The sequence below is a fragment of the Lonchura striata genome, chromosome 2 (assembly GCF_050655825.1).
Source record: "Lonchura striata isolate lonStrDom1 chromosome 2, ASM5065582v1, whole genome shotgun sequence".
In the NCBI taxonomy this organism is placed as follows: Eukaryota; Metazoa; Chordata; class Aves; order Passeriformes; family Estrildidae; genus Lonchura; species Lonchura striata.
This window is the reverse complement of record NC_140704.1, coordinates 114,338,983-114,355,949: the sequence shown is the minus strand read 5'-3', so window position 1 is coordinate 114,355,949 and position 16,967 is coordinate 114,338,983. Positions and strand designations below refer to the sequence as shown.

Genomic DNA, 16,967 nt, shown 5'->3' with positions numbered 1-16,967 from the left:
GGATAGTTATTATTCCTATCACTGAACACTTTATGATTTTTCAATGCTGCTGGAGAGCAATACAAAAACTGCAGTATCAGTCCTGTAAAGGTGCAGCCTGAGAGCTAAGTAAGTTGCTCAAGTTAAAGAAGGAAGTCTGTAGCAGAACAACAACATGAGCTGAGCCTTTTCATGTCCTAGTTGTAAACAGGACTCTGGCTCACCATATACCAAGAAAGCCAAAACAGCAGGCAGCAGTCCAGCAGTGGGACAGGTTGAGACTGGACAGCAGAAGAGACCTGACCAAGGAATCATTTATTTCAGAAGTTCTGGATAGTCAGATTTGTTTTTTCATAAATCATTCACTTCATAATCACTACATGGGTGTAGCTGTAATAATATTTACTTCTGTTACTTGCAAAATAATTTTAGGTGACTGATGTTCTCCTTATGAATAACTATTATCTCTCAGAAATAAAAAAAAAATATTTCTAAGGTTGCCATTTTTAAGTTATTTCAACGTTTCAGTTCGCCATTATTTTAGAGGAAAAAAAAATGCACAGCATTTAATATTTCAAGATGCCATTATGTGACCATAGCAAACAGGAGTACCTCTGCCTGAAAGCAAAAAAATAGAAATCTTTGTCCTCTGTCCAGAACTCTACTGAGGGACCAACCCCACATGTCCACACTGAAATCAATGAGATGTCTGAATCTGACAACTGCCAAGTCTGATGCCTGGTAAAGGCAAATTACTCTTTATCTCTGGGCCCTAAACAAAAAAAATGTAAGCCAAAAAATTACCAACTGAAAACACACCCAACATCACTATTCTTTGCCTTTTAAAACCTTAAGTCAAATAAAGGCACTTAGTGTTCCTGATTCCTTTATAAGGCCAAAAAAGAGAGGGAGTCACTCAAAATAGTTCCACTGAGTACAAAAGATTATTTATACTGCTTAGAAATCACAACACAAAAATTCAAAGAAAACAATACTTTTTCTTTTCCCAAAATATGCCCTCTAATATTGAGATTAAATCACCTACCACCATTTTCTTCTCCATTATTATTGTTTGTCTCAGCCATTTCAGTGCCATCTAACTCAGATTCACATCCTAAATCCAATGTTCCATCAGTAGGGCATGTTGATTCTTCTTTCTACAGTTAAAAAATAAAAATAAAAATAAAATTAACAAGAAAAAAAAATCATTCATGATCCTGCTGCATCTCCGAAAATAGATTACTGCAGTGTACTCTCATGCTTACATTTCAGAAAAACCAAGAATAAAATAAAATATGCCTGTGAGTTACTCTAGAGAGAGCCATAAAAAACAGACTTTCATGAAAGGATTTGCAAACTAAAAGCAAAAAAGCTGTTTTGTGAGGTCATCCCCTGCTCTTTTTAAAACTGAAAAAGTCACATAAAATGCAAGATCTTCCACTTTTTCTTCTTCTATTTTTTTAACAGAAACAGACTTGTGTGGCTGTTAAAAATCCTAGTTTTCCAGTTGAGTGTCTACAACACTGCAGCAAAACACAAATCCTTTAATGTTTCTTTTCTGCCTTTGCCTGTTTCCTGAATTCAAATAGCTGAAGCAACCTGGAGCTCACAAGCATGGGAGTGATTGTGAATTCCTGGAATTGTGCCAAGAATATCTCCCGATTTAAAGAAAAACAACAGCATTTGTTCTAGTAAATTGGGAAAGACAGCTTCTGAAAACTATTAATTCAATTTCAAGTATTCAGGATTTTTACTTAGCAGGAGCAGACAAATTTATATATTTTATATTTTTATACCCTTACATCAAATACATCTGTCATAAATTACAAAAGATCCTTCCCCCAGCCCAAAATTTTAGTTGACTACATTTACACTGCCAAGCAGATAATCTCACTTTCTTTTTTCTCATCACTGCCTCACATTATCCCACTTCTATTGTGAAGCCCCTCTAAGTTTGCTCATGTACAACAAGAAAAAATTTCCACCCACAGTAAATATCATGTTCATACCAAAAAAAAAAAAAAAAAAGGAATATAAATACAATAAAGGCAAAATTCTATCACTATAATTATATTCCTTCTCAAAAGCATCGATGCAGTATTTGAATTAAAAGCTGATTTATATTAGACTTGCAAATAATTTTTCGCTATTCAAAAATCAAACATCAATACAATTACTTAATTGGAAAGTCAGTGATCCTCTTGAGCGCACTAGTCCTAAAACAAAGGCCTTACTGTGAACAACTCCAAAAAAGCAGCATTTTAACTAAGCGATGTGTTTTTTATACCATGTGCCAAATTCAAGAACACGTATATGCTTTCTAGGATAAAACATTCAATGTTTACTTTCATTATAAATCCTTTTAAAAGACATCTGAAAGCAGTTAGGAGGACTATCAGGTCATTTCCTCGCGAAAGAATCTAATCTGTTTACATTTATATCTATTGAGGCATTCATAAAATGGATTAATAGTTGTATGTACAATCCATATACAAAATTTAAACTTACTTTGAGAGCATAGAGTCCTGATTTCCCAGGGATTTTGAAGAATGTTCCATCACCTACACGAGTGTTAGTATGAAGCATTGCATTCAGGCAAGCTAATGGAGAGGTTCCACTGAAAAATAAAATTGTGCAGTCTAAGATTGAGTGCCGCTTGTAAAACTATTCCCTCGGTCTATTTTTTTAAAAACTCATGCTTGCCTGGCTTTTTTTTTTTTTTTTTGCCCCCCCCCCTTCCTTTTTTTTTTTAATTCTCTCAACCCTGAAAACATCTACATTACAATAACAGGCCAGTTTCAAACTTAATCATATGCATCTGTCCCCTAGGCTTGAGGCAAAAAGTCTGTGAATTATAATTACGTTTTTCTTCATACAGAAACCAGCTCCACATTCTGAAAGAACCAAAGTCCAAATATTTATGTGAAATTACTTCATAAATAACACCATGAAGCCTCATTTTTAAAATGTTACAGACAATGTGGCTGCTGCACATGAATGATCAAAACAGTACCAAGTTCAAGGGCAGCTGCATCCCATAGGATGAAAGGCAACAAAAGAATAATAAAGAGTCCAGAAAAAACACATTTAAAATTAAAAGTGATATATATTGTAAAGACTTCTTCTGGCTCAATATGGTCAGCATGCATTATTATACACAAATATATGCAAATTTGTGCCTTTTATGAAACATTATCTTTTCTAATTAGAATTGTTTTAGAAATTATGAGACTGACCTCCTCAAGGTAATAATTTTAATACCACTGTGGAATGCATATTAAAGGACTCTTTCAAACGAAACACAACACATTCAGAAAAAAATTAACATTTGTACAGAGATATCTTTGTAGTATATACATATTAACATCAGAAAAAAAAGAAAATATGTATGCTATTCTGAAAAGTTGAGCTAAGAAAGGTGGGAAAGAAGGCAGTCATAAATTATTTTATTTCATTTTAATTTAAAATTTGAAGTACAATATCTATAGATGTAGTATCACATCGTTATCCCCATTTGCTGGCTACTGTACACAGTGTACTCAGGGACTGAATCTGAAACTGTGCTTCTTCCCTGGGGTCCCCAGTCTGCACGCACGCTTATCTTGAGCCACGTAAATATATTCCACTTGGTTAAGTGGAACAATGCCTGTGCATTAAATTAAGTGTGTTGCGAAGTATTTCAGGATTAATTATATACTCAACTATAAACCAGGAACAGGGCTTCAAAGTTCATCAGAAACTACTCCTCCTTATTCCGTGGTATTATAACACAACATCCAATCTTGGATGAAATTTGCAAGTCTAATTTTTTTTTTAACACGTGAAACTGGATTGAAATGGTTGTATTTCATATGGTTATGCTTTCCGTTGATTTCCATGACTCTGCTACAACAGAATTCATCTTTACTGTACATATATCACTATTTTAATGGCAAGATCAATAGTGTGGTAATTGCTCTTCCGGTAAAAATTAAACTATAAAGTGCCCTCAGGCCAGGAAGTCCTGTCTATTATAATTTATTTACTGCAGGTCATCTAATGTATCATATTACTACATCTAAAATAAAAAATTGTAGGTAAAAATGCTGCTTGTTGATAAACACATCAGATATGCAAGAGGTATTTATTTTTTGGGTATCCTAAACATGATCACGCAATATGAAAATTCTGACAAGTTTTTGTGGTTTCTTTGGCTTCCCTGCAAATGAAACTAGCGGCACATTTGGTTTTGATATAATACTTTAACAAAATACAAACCAAAATATGTTGGAAATAAAATAATACTGAGAGCAGTGGGACAGAAGACATGAAGGGAGTTCATTGACTTTAATGATTACTTAAACACTTTTGTAATATGTAGGATCCTTCTCTTTACACATTTTCCTTACTGGATTAATGCTTGACAAGTAAAGAGACAAAGCATTTAATACAGCAGTTACGGCTGTGTAATTTCTTCCATATGTTAACATACGTGAAGCAATTTCAACTCTCTCAGATTTGGATCTTTTTAGTGAAACATTATCACCGATTAAGGCTTTCTCTGCAAGACAGAAAGAACTTGCTGACTCTACAGCAGAACAAAAACTTGGTATGTCAACAAGAAACAAAACTGTGTGCATGTATGCATGATTTGTATTCTCCTCCTTTTCTGATGGATATACTCTGGACTCTACACTTATTTTTAGCTATCATTAACCAATTGAAATGATACAGCATGAATGAACCCAAAATAGGGATTTGGCAACATCTCATGATCACTACTGTGTTCACAGCAGATATCTTAATCTTCAAAGTCTAGACAACTGGCAAATGGACAACAGAAACTACTCTCTGACTTAGAAAGAAACCCATATCAGCTACTGAGCCAACAAGCACTTTTAACTACAGCTATATTTGTTTCTTACAGATATCTGCAACTCCTAATGACACGCAACCAAAGGGCCATATCCACCCTTTTTCAAAACTGGGTATGTCCATAAGGAGCACAAAACAAGCCACACAGAACACACTTAAGCTGCAAATGAAAATAATCTGGGAACACTGAGGGGTGGGATTTATTCTGAGCTAACAGATCAAACTGAAGTTCCATGGTGTCCTTTGTCAGCTCTGCCTTGACCCATGTCAACCAATGACTTGCCTGTTCTTCTGTCAGCACTGGCATCCTTAAAAAACTGCATTAAAAATCCCAAATGTTACACACAACGGACGCTGAAAATGCTTGCAACACATGCTATCACAACACGTGGGACTGTGGTTCAAAAAGCCAGCAATCAAAGATCCCATGATGCAGACTGATATCTGTATCCTAGAGCATTTTCTGAGGGATCTGTACTACTTATTGCATGCTTTCTAAATTCTCCTATAGCCTGAGGACATGTTCCTTCTGCTCAGAGCTCCTGGCATGTATTAATACAGCAGTCAAGGCCTGCCAATATGCTGAGTATCTCTGAGATCAAAAATGGCACAGCTTGACCTAAGTTCTTGAAACACTCCAAATCAGTTCAACTTTGATTCAGTTAAATGAAATTGGATACAATAATATTCTACTTTGCAACTTGATATCTGTGAATATTTAGAGCCATAATATATTTTAAATCGATATGCTGCAAGCTTTATTGCCATAGTCTGCACACAAGAAATATGTTTACCATTTACAGTCTTCAGATGCAGAACTTTCATACTATTTATCATCATTTGGGTGAGACTGCTTTAAACCACTATGGTATTCTAGAAGTCATTCATATATAGAAGTTACAATCTGTAGCAGTATGTCTTTAAGACTGGTACTTTTTTCTTGTATGTTTATTTTATATACATATACATCCATACACATATACAAGCAGTATTACCCCACATACACTTTCAAAAAGGTTTAAAATATGAAGAGTTACTTACTTTCTGTAAAAGTGATGTTAATGATGTTACAACAACCAGCAACATAGGAAAGAAAAAAAAAAACAAAACACTCATTAACCTTCCAACATAAAGGTTGCTAATACAACTTGATCATTTAGAAGACATCAGACATTTCAATGTTTCATAAATTCTCTTTCCCAAAATCACTATTCGCTGGTAGTACTTCAAAAATTCTGTATATTATCAAATCAAACTTTGCACCCCCAACTCCCCCAGTCAAAAATATCTCCAACATTTTGTGATTCTGGGCTCCCTCTACTGGTCACGCAGCCAGTGTTACCTAAATCGAAATTCCAGACTTTCCATGCACCAATCTCTGCTAAAACATGTAGGGGAAATACAGATTTCCATTACTTCCTCCTCTGTCACCCTTCCCAAAACCCTATTGAAAATTTGTAAAAACACCAATAAAAACGTTACTTATTTTTATATTGGAAACTTCTCAAACACATGGCTCTGTCAGAAACTCTGAAAACTTCTGTGGTTAAACATATAATTCTAATGGTCTTTGCTAGACTGCTTGCCAAGAGACAAAAATTATGATCTTGGCAAGAAAAAAGATGTCTTAAATATGGAAAATAAATTGACTAAAGTCGCCTTGTTCAGGCAATACAGTGTGGCAGACAGAGAAAGTTCCCTGCCACTTTGCAGACAAGGCACCTTGGGTCTTGCAGCAGACAGCATTTCAGCCACTCAGCCCCACTGTATGTGGTGTAACCCCCTCCTCTTCCTGACACATCCCCAAATCTAATGACGACTGCTGTAAGAGGAGCACCTAGGTGTCATAAATTTGTTCAGTATTTATTTGTTTGAATCATCTGCTCCTTTTATACACATCCATAAATAGTCACAAGGGAGCAACAATTTTTACTCAGTGCTAGAAACAAAGTAAAACCAAAAGGATTAAGAACTAATTTCTAGGCATGATTTGAAGTCACACAGAATACAATATGTTCATAATGCATGTAAGTTACACCAATTTTAGAGTGACAAGAGATAAAGAAAATAACACTTATCAGGAAAGGCTGCAGAAAACCCACTTGCGTAGTACAGTAAACGGAAAAGTAAAAGTAAAAGGAGGACCTATATTTGTAATTTTCCAAAAATATATAAAAAACTGTTGAAGACAATGGAGATGAATGTTCTTCATGGCCACTGGTGGAAGAAAAAGAAAGTCCATGGACTGTCTAAAAGTGTGAATGTAGCTGCTGATGTTTTAATCAACACTAGAACAGAGCAGGGGAGTTTGTAAAATGACCTTCATCAGAAGATCATACACACACCAACCCCAGCTGATACACAGACTGAAACCTGTCCCAGTATTTGTGTTCAGTGATCTCTTGAGCACCATCTAGCACTGTAACCTGTGATTCTTTATCTCTTCAATAAATCTATATTTTGGTTAAGGCTGAGGTTAATCATGTGTCCCTAAGTATACTTGTTCCAAAATATACAGCAGCTAGAAATGCTGAAAAATTGACTCAGTGTCTAGACCTGCATTGTTTGCTGAAGTGTCCCACACAGCGCTGCGTGCCTGGCATGATGAAGCCCTTTGGCTTCCTCTTAAAAGCTCTCCCACAACCTTCAAGGAGCCATGTGCTCATAGTCCTGCTATCAAGTGTCAGCAAAATGTCCCAACCTGCTTCACAAGACTGTGGCTGTGACCTAGCTCAGGAGTGATACAGAAAACCACCAGGAACCTAACAGATCTACCAAGATGAGAAGATAGCTGTGCTATTTATGAAGATGACAGGCCAACTGCTGCTGACCAGTCTAGAGCTGTTCTCCTTCCACAGCCGGGCTTGATGGAGCTGGCAGGGCTGCAGCAGCAGTTAGTGCTAGGGCCAAGGCACATTCTACCAGCCTGAGCTCAGGAGGAACAACCAGGAGAGGTCCAATGAATTGTAGACTGAATAAAAGGCCCAGATATTTTAATATATTCAAGTGGCACAGGATCCTTCCCTTGGCACAGAGGGAAGCAGAGAGCACAGGTAAATATTGGAAAACAAAGCTGTTAGCGAGCGCAAGATTTCCTGCACCTGTATCTACAACTCTCTCAGCAATAAACACATGAAGTTAGTCTAAACAAACCAACCCAGCTGACCCTGGCTGCCCATCACTTGCCCACCAAAGCTGCTTTGTCACTCCTCTTCTCAGCTGGGCTGTGGAGAGAAAATACAAGGAAAGGCTCATAGGGTAAGGACAGGGAATGATCACTCAACAATAACCACCATGGGCAAAACGGACTCGACTTGGGGAAATAAGCATTGAGTTTATTACCAATCAAATCAAAGTAGGAAAATGAGAAATAAAACCAAACCTTGAAACACCTTCCCTCCTCCTCCCTCCCCTCCTTCCTGGGCTTAATTTCACTCATGGTTTCCTCTACCTCTTCCCCAGCAGGATAGGGGAATGGGAGTTGTGGTCAGTTCATGACATATTGCCTCTGCTGCTCATCCCTTTAGGGTGGGGACCTCTTCCCTTGCCCTGGGGTGAGTCCCTTCCAAAGGGTGAAGTTCTTCAGGACCATGGTCTTCACCACAGGCTGCAGTGCAACCTCCTCTCCCCCTCCTTCTTCACTAACCCTGGTGTCTGCACAGTTGTTGCTCTCACACATTCTCACTCCTCTCTGCAGCTGTAGTTGCTGTTGTGCAGCATCATGGCTGATGGGCTTGGCCCTGGGCAGCACTGGGCCAGCTTTGGAGCCAGTTGGCATTGGCTCCATTGGACATGAAGGAAGCTTCTCACAGAAGCCACCCCTGTAGACCCCCACTCTCAAAACCTGGCCTTGAAAACCCAAAACACACAGGAAGACTGCAAGCAGTATATTTGCTTCCTCAGCCTCTGTTATATACAGACTACGTATTCCAGGTACAATTGCACTTGGTCATCCTTATTTCAATAGCAAAATCGTAAGACTACACATGATAATCCAAACGAAACCAATTTAAATTATCAAACAGAAAAATTGATTTGAACAATCAATTAAAATCTTGCTTTTGATTTTTTTCCATTTATTTTCCTACTACAAGGTTAATTTGTTCATTGCTTGAAATGATTAAAATACCCCAATCAGACAATAAATAGAGCTTTAATGTAATCTCACTTTTTATTTATTCAGAGACTACAAATGCATTCATCAATTATCTAACTTATTGTACAGAAATTAATCCATGTCGTATTTTTCAATGTTAAAACAGCAATGACACCATATTTACTAAATCTTTACAAGTGTACTTATTTCTGTCAAATAATTTCTGGAAAGAACCTCAATTTGATTAAGAGGTTGACTGTTAAATGCTGAATGAAAATACACTAGATGTGCAGGATATAAAAGGAAGAAAGGAGAGACTTTCCAAAATATCACATATCCAACATGATTTATTAAACAATAAAACTATCACTTAATATGTGGGTAGTAGGTAGCTAGGGAACCATTTACTATTTTTATATATACAGTCTAGTGAAACTCAAGAGCTGGAAGATCTCAGCCTCTCACATAAAGTTCTTATTCATAAATTGGAGCAATAAAAAAAACATTTTTCTTTTTGAGCTTCCAATGGCTTTTTAATTTTAAAGGGACTACTAATGAGAACTACAGAGAATACTCAATATGAACAGTCGACATGACTGTCAAAACTATTTACATTCTGAAGTCTTAACCATTTAAATAATAAAGTCATAATAAATAAAGTCTTAAGCCTAAGTTATTTGCTTAAGTTTTATAGGAATTGAAGTACATACAGGTTGAATATTATTTATACAGTCTGAATATATCATACTTCAGGTTTATTCCTAAAATAAGCTCTCCCACTTGAATATTTGAATGTATTTTAAAGTATTTAGATACTTATATTCTAATATAAATGTATTTATATTCTTAAAATAAATATGTTTTTTAAAGTTTATTTTCAATCGTTTTTATCCACATTAATCAGAATTAACACCAGTTTTGTTCTCATTTGGGCAGCATGCTGAAGAAAATTTTTACATCTCTGGTCCTATTTATGCTTCACACATGGTACCTGACTTTCAGCCTTCAAATACCATCAACAGGGCTACTATTCTTGGGCAGAGCAAATAAGCCAGGCTATCAGGCAACAAGACAAAGTAGTATAGCTCATTTATCTACAGTCTCTCAGACTGCAAATAACTACTGTAAGATGCTAGAGAAAAAGACCTGTTTTTTTCACTACTGACATTCTTCATCCTCAACTGCCATACAGATTTCTTGTTTTTCTACATCAGATGGAGACAGAGGCATGATTATTGGTAGTATGATGGAAAAAACAAGGACCAGTACAGATGTAACACATCTGTCATACCCAATGTCTGTGTCACAAACTAGCAGAATTTACCTATCAGTTTTCACTGAAGTTAGCCAAAGTACTGAAACCCGAATTATAAACCAGAAGAACCTAGCAATGAACTTGAACCCTGACCTTTGCAGCTTTGAGAGAGTTACAAGCAGCCGGAACCACAGTTGACTAAAGTGATATAACACCAAGAAACGAAACATTATCAATATCCTTCAAATATGAAATGATCTGGAGCATTAATGTATAAAAACTCAACCTGGATCCTAAATTCAAGCGAGGTATTATGAAAAGGTATTCTTTTTGCATTCTCAGCAGGAAATCTCATTTACAATCTCACCTAAGTCTAGTTTTACATTTTCAATTAACCCAAACTTGAATCAGGGAAGGAGTCAGAAGTGAAGCTGCTTTCAGAGAACTGGTTTCTTCACTCTATTACCAAACTGCCCTTGAAGCACTAAACAACACTGGCTCTCCTTGGAAAAGAGACATACAAATATTATTCAAGACTTATACGAAGAATATACATAATAAACAAATACTGGAGCTTATGCAATTACCCTTAGGACCTAGTTCTACTAATCCCAGGATCCTCTTGCAAGAAGCAATCTCCCTCTGTACCTTTTGTACATCTAGATACAGTCATTGTGCACAGTGATTACAGGCCATTAACATGTACACTAAAGCACAAATGTAATAAACCTCCAGACATACATCACCATGTCAAAACTAAGGCGGACAAGTGAATGAAACTGTTAGCTTAAGGCAAACAGAACAGAAAGACAGGGAATGCTGGTAAGAAAATGTGGGTTTTTTTTTTTCTTTAAGAATTTGCCAGACTGGCTGCATTCACCCACAGTCAGTTGCAAGTGACTAACTGACCACACAGTCAAAGATGTTTCTTGGAAAGCACAGCTCTCATGCACGGCTACACATAAATTTTAATTCTAATTCCCTCTCAGTAGCTAAGAGTTTGGCTCCCTTTTGAAAATGATGGCATAGACTTAGGCATTTTTCATCTTTTAGCAGTATTAAAGCACTGTCGAGTATCTGATGTTTCTTCTTTTCCTTGGGGGTGAAGATTACTGTAAACACATCTGATTCTGCCCTCTGCCCTGTGCAATGGCCTTTCATACACATTTCAATCAGTTTTGACATTTCCACTCTTACCTTTTGAGTGCTCTGTGATCTGAGGCCAAGGTAGATAAAGTTCTATAGTGAACAACACTGGTAATGAATCTTTTTGCTATCTAGAGCAAAATCTATTTTATCTCATGGTGCTGGCAGCCTGAGAAAACTTTTGATGGTGTCAAACCTGGCGACAATAGCCACAGTGATGTTTCAGAACAAAACAGCAAATGGAGTTCATCCATGCTGAAAGTGGAGCTTTATTACGACTCTTCTAAAACAATAAAATGAAAAGCCCCATTAACTAAAGTTCACTGCAAATCTTAGTACTCCTCAAGCCAGCCAGGCTTTTCCCCCTTTTTTTAAAAACCATTTTCTGTCACAAGAAAAACTTTATTTATAGAATTTCCAGAACCTGTGTAAAATTTAAGGGTTCCTGAACAGAATTTTATAGAGCTACTGTTATGTATTTTTCCCTGAAAATGTTTGTAATGCTCTCAGTGTAGCAGGTAAATTTGAGAAGAGAAAATAAAAAGCACACAAACTCATCATACCAATCCCACATTATATACTACAGACTGAAAGATATTAACAATTTCCTTGAAATTCAAATAGCCATTAGTTTTTCTGATTGCCCTTTGCCAGCCATGCCTCTGAGTAGATCTCCTTGAATACTTTGAATGTTCCGTAAATTATGTTTGAAACACCATGACACCTCTTTAAACGATATTCACATATGGCAACAAGCATTCCTCAACCAGAAAGGAAATGAAAACACAAGTTTTATAGAGAAATGTTTACACTTCTCTGTGCACCCTAACACCTAGGAAAACCCCAGATTTTTCTTCTTTGTGAAGAAAAACCTCAAAGAAAGGATATATGTAAATGCATCTCTGAACTTTGAATTCTTACAATTTTATTAAATATAGTACAAATAATACAAGAAAAAAAGCAATGCTAACAAAGAAGTGCACTTTTAACGTGCTGTTGAAAGACATGGGCAAATATTAAAATGTACCTCTTGAAATCATCCTGAAAGAAGTGTTTCAGAAAGAAAACCATCCCAAATCAGCAGGCACATCAGAGAGAGTCACAACAGACAGGGTATCCCCTGGACTGAAGACACCCTCCTCATACAACACCACTTAAAATAAACTTTTGAATTTTTTTTGTGCAACAAATTCTTATATTGGTTAAATAAAACAGTTCTCTCTGACAACTACTTCCTATACAAGAATGTACTTTTTTGTCCTTTTCTCTTTTAATAAAATATTTCCTTTTAATAGTTTTAACTGATTTCATTAAAATGCAGTAGTACATTTTCACTTTCTGCTCCAATATCAATCATCACCATGAAGGACAAAACTATAAATAAAGGAAAAAAAAAATTAGTTCCTACCACATTAAAGGAATTCTGGAGTAGACGTTAAAAAATGGCTTTCTTAAAGAAACCATTATTTTATATATACGATGTCTTATTTTAGTATCAGATTTCACAGACCCTTGTGGGCTTTAAATACATATGTTTAGAAAAATGAAGTAATGACTGTGCTACAGTCAAAAATGTACTAAACCCAAGAAAAACATTGCCACAAAATGTGCAATGCATAAAATGAAAAAAAAACACCCCACCCTTCCAAATATTCTTGGCTTCAAGGTGGGTGAAGCTTAGAAGCCTGCTCCTCAAGGAAAAAAAAAAAATGTTAAGGTGGAAAGTAAAGTGACTATGCTGAACAAGACAGAGTCAATAATCACTGACTGCCTTTTGGCCTCTAAAACTTAATCACTCTACACAAGGGACCTGTATGAAATTACCCCAAGTTCTCTTGTTTAATTTGGCTTTTTAATTGGCCAGTCTCCATAACCTTCCCTTTAGTGTTTTCTCAATATATTGTGTGTGTGTCTATGTTGTTGATACACAACTGGTTAGTCAAATGCAAAATAAAAAATACATGCCAATCCACCCCACCCACTTCTATTCCCCCCCAAAAAAAAGTTACAGATATTTTTAAGAACATTCAGCTCCACCAAGTTTCATGCCCTCATATAATTTACACTGCTAGGAACTTCCAGAAGTTATCTAGTTCAACCTTCTGCTCAAAGCAGGGCCACTTGGATCTCAGCCTTGTCCATTCAAGTTTTGTGCAATCTCTAAGAATGGAGACTTCACAGCCTCCTTGGACAACCTTCCTCTTGTGCTTAACTGCTCTAACTGGGAAAGTATTCTTCTTATTATCAAATCAGAATGTTTCATGTTCCAATTTGTATCTGCTGCCTCTCATTCTTTGCTTCTCATGCCGTCACTATACAACCTCCAAGAAAAGCCTGGTTCTGTCTTCCCTACACGCTCCCATCAGTCAGCAGTGGAAGGCCACAGGATCCCCCTGAGCCTTCTCTTCTGCTCTGTAAACAAGCCCAGTTCTCAGCCTCTCCTCATATACGATATGCTCCAGCCTCCAGCTACCTTGGTGAACCTTCACTGCACTCTGATGTATCAATCTCTTTCCTGGAAGAGGGCACAAAACTGGACATGGTTCTCCAAATTCAGTCTCACAAGTGCTGAACAGAGGGGAAGGATCGGCTCCCTTGGTCTGCAGGCCACAGTCCTGCTAACACAGCCCAACATGGGCTTGCCCTTCTTTGCTGCAAAGGCACATTGATGGACTAATAGCTGCCTTGTTAACCACCAGGAGTCCCAGGTAATTTTCTGCAATGCTGATTCCTGCCGTGTTAGCCCCCAGCCTATACCACCACAGATTACTGTGTTCCAGATGAAGAAGTTTGCTCTTGCCTGTGTTGAATTTCACAAGACTCATGTTAGCATAGTTCTCTGCTGTCTAGATCCCTCTGAACAACAACCCAGTCTTCAGTGTACCAACTGCTTCCTCTAAACCTGCTAATTGTGCACTCTGTCCCATATTTTAGGTGTTAAACAGCAACATTACCAGTAACAGCCTCAGTATCCATATGTGGGCAACACTACTTAGTAACCGGTCACCAACTGGAGTTAGAATCTTTGATCAAAACACTTTGGGCCTGAAGTCAAAAGAAATGTCCATCTGCCTTACTGTCTACTTATTGAGCTCCTATGTCATTTATTTGCTGTGAAAATACTTTGGGAAACAATGCCAAATGTCTTGCTGGAGTCAAGGTAAAAGATATCCCACTGCTGTCGTCTCATGCATGGAACCAGCCATCGGAACATAGAAGGTGAAGCGACTGGCCAGGCATGATTTGCCTCTTCTCACTCAGACTGGTTTTCTGCCATACTAGCTAGATTTTTTGTTCATTATAATGAGCCATTCTCATTCACCAAGGGAGATAAAACAGCCTTCCTGGACCTTTTTGTCCATAGTTCGATTGCCCTTGGTCACCAACTTTCATACATTCAACCAGACCTTCCTTGTTCACATGCAACAAGCCCAAGAAGCACATCGCCTGCATCAAGAAATTGTCTTCCAGGAACATCCTGGCTTGCTCACATTCCTCACAACTGCTATGGTCCACAATAATTGCAAGGCACCCAGCAGTTGCTTTAAGGCCTAAGCTACTCCTTGGCCAGATGGTCAGCAGATGTTTACCCCAGCACTACTCATGTTCTGCCTCAGGCTCAGTACTCATTCTAGGGCAAAACACTGTGCACTTCTTTGCATGCACTGCCCCTCTTTGTCAGCCTGCATCCCTCCATTTATGCATAGTAGCATCCTATTATGCACAGTGTGCATTATCCCACCATGTGTTTGTAAGCCTAAGGTGCTCTAAAAGCGTATAGAGACTGCATAAAGTATGTTTCTCCAATTATGTTTTTCCCCAGATACTTCCATGATGCTCCCCATGCCTTTGCTTCTCTTCAAATTCCAGCAACCTTCACATTAAGTAGCCCCTTCAAAGCCCTCCAGAAAAGAAGACAGACTGTCAGCAAAGAGGCTTTTTCCACACTCCATCTTACGAATCCTGCCCCTATTCCCTTTGAGGAATAAGAACTACTGAATAAGGACTACAGCTTTGCCTGTGACAACAGTCATGCTGCCAGACTTGGACTTTATGGAGTCCTTTGCCACCTGACCATTTTCACCTCACTGGAAGGATTGAGAAAAACACCACCTGAGCATTTGTGCTCTTCATCCTTGCCACCAGAGCCATGCAGTCACTTTTAACATACTTGAGCCCACCCCAGTAGTATCATGGAAACCACATGGATAAACACCAAGGAGTGAAGTCTGAGGGATGGACAACCCTCAGAGATGTCCATCTTCAACATCTGTGATTCAAGTAATCAACAAGAAGTAAACCTCCAGCTATAGCAAGAACCCTGAGTTGAAAGATGGGTGACTGTCTTGATATGATCTCAAATAACCGTAACCCTCATTTTCCTCTTCACATAACATGACCGAGCCTCTGATTGTCTCCTCTGACAATCCTACTGACCTCCCTCCAATGCACTACACCTATCCTTCTCAGTAGGCAGAGAAGCTTTCTCATATTGCCAGAAGTAATAAATTTCCATCTTCCCCATCTTAGGAGTCTCTATCCACAGTGAGCTTATGACTACTACCTAGGTAGTCCACAACCAAGTGGTAGTAGGCAACAAAAGCTGTCTGTCAGAAATGACAGAGTTAAATGCCTCCATAAGCTGGCCCCTAACACGCTGAAGTGTACCACCGAAGTTCCCAGAAACAGGAGCTCCCAGGAGATTTTCCCTGAAGCTTGCTCAAGAAGCCTGGAAACTGCTTCAACTGCGCATTCTCCGATTAGCTGCCTCTGCTGGAGATCTGCAACAAAGTGACAAAATATACTGCAAAAGAACAACAGGACTTCTAAGCTGCTGCACCACCCACAGAAGAAGCCCATGCAGCATCTGAGAGTGGCTTCATTAACTCTGTTGCACAATGAAAAAGGGAAAAAAAGGAAGAACAAAGTGTTGCCAGAAAACCAGCGTGAGCCAGGCCTAGATCAGAAGACTGAGTAGGATTCCTACTTTATCATGCTATACCAGGTCCATAATCCAGATGCAAGTCACAGCTTCTAGCCACACTTCTCCGCTGACTGATTAGAAGAATTTCCAGCCTTTCTTATCATCCACAGCAGGGACTTCTGTTACCACAGCTGTAATGGTTACAAGACACCACCCTGCAGTTATGCCAGCAATAGTGCATTTCTGTACCTTTTTGTAAGGCGGCTTTCACCAGCAAGATTTACACCAGGACTAATACTGGACTCATGTCACTTTCTATCAGCTCTGCCATTCAAAATAGCATCTTCAGTGGCTTCCCTCTAAGGCAGACCACATGTTCCAGTATCCATGACATGTTCTCCCCCCACACCCCTTTTTTCTTTATTTAAAACTTGATTATTTCCCCAAACAGCCATGTGAATGCTTGTGTCAGCATCCAAGGAGGTGGGCAGCCCAGAACAGGAAAAGCAGCTTGGAGAGAACAGGATTATTCTTTCGGCTACAATATTGGTTTACAGTAACTGGAGAAGGATGGCCTCAGAATGACACAACTGGTTCCCATTTCAGACTCCTCAGAGCAAGGCCTGTATTTCACCTTTTGTCAGCTCAGGCACCACGCTCTCTCCAGCCGCTCCCGAACCTACTGCCAGATGCAGCTGGCTCGTCTCAGCCGT

At 38.3% G+C, this 16,967-nt stretch overlaps 1 protein-coding gene across 6 annotated transcripts in view; it reads right to left on the bottom strand.

The window, feature by feature from the left end:
• The window catches only part of ASXL3 (ASXL transcriptional regulator 3), a 124,996-nt gene that overhangs the window by 64,677 nt on the left and 43,352 nt on the right, over positions 1 to 16,967 (bottom strand). For 4 of the 6 annotated variants that reach the window (XM_085572068.1, XM_085572065.1, XM_021525717.4 and 1 more), the window contains 2 exons: positions 2,488 to 2,596; positions 1,025 to 1,136 (listed from right to left, as the gene is read on the bottom strand). In XM_085572068.1, coding sequence (XP_085428194.1) covers positions 1,025 to 1,136; positions 2,488 to 2,596 — 221 coding nt within the window. The remainder of the gene's footprint in view (positions 1 to 1,024; positions 1,137 to 2,487; positions 2,597 to 16,967) is intronic. The other 2 variants (XM_085572066.1, XM_085572067.1) reach the window with 1 other exon arrangement.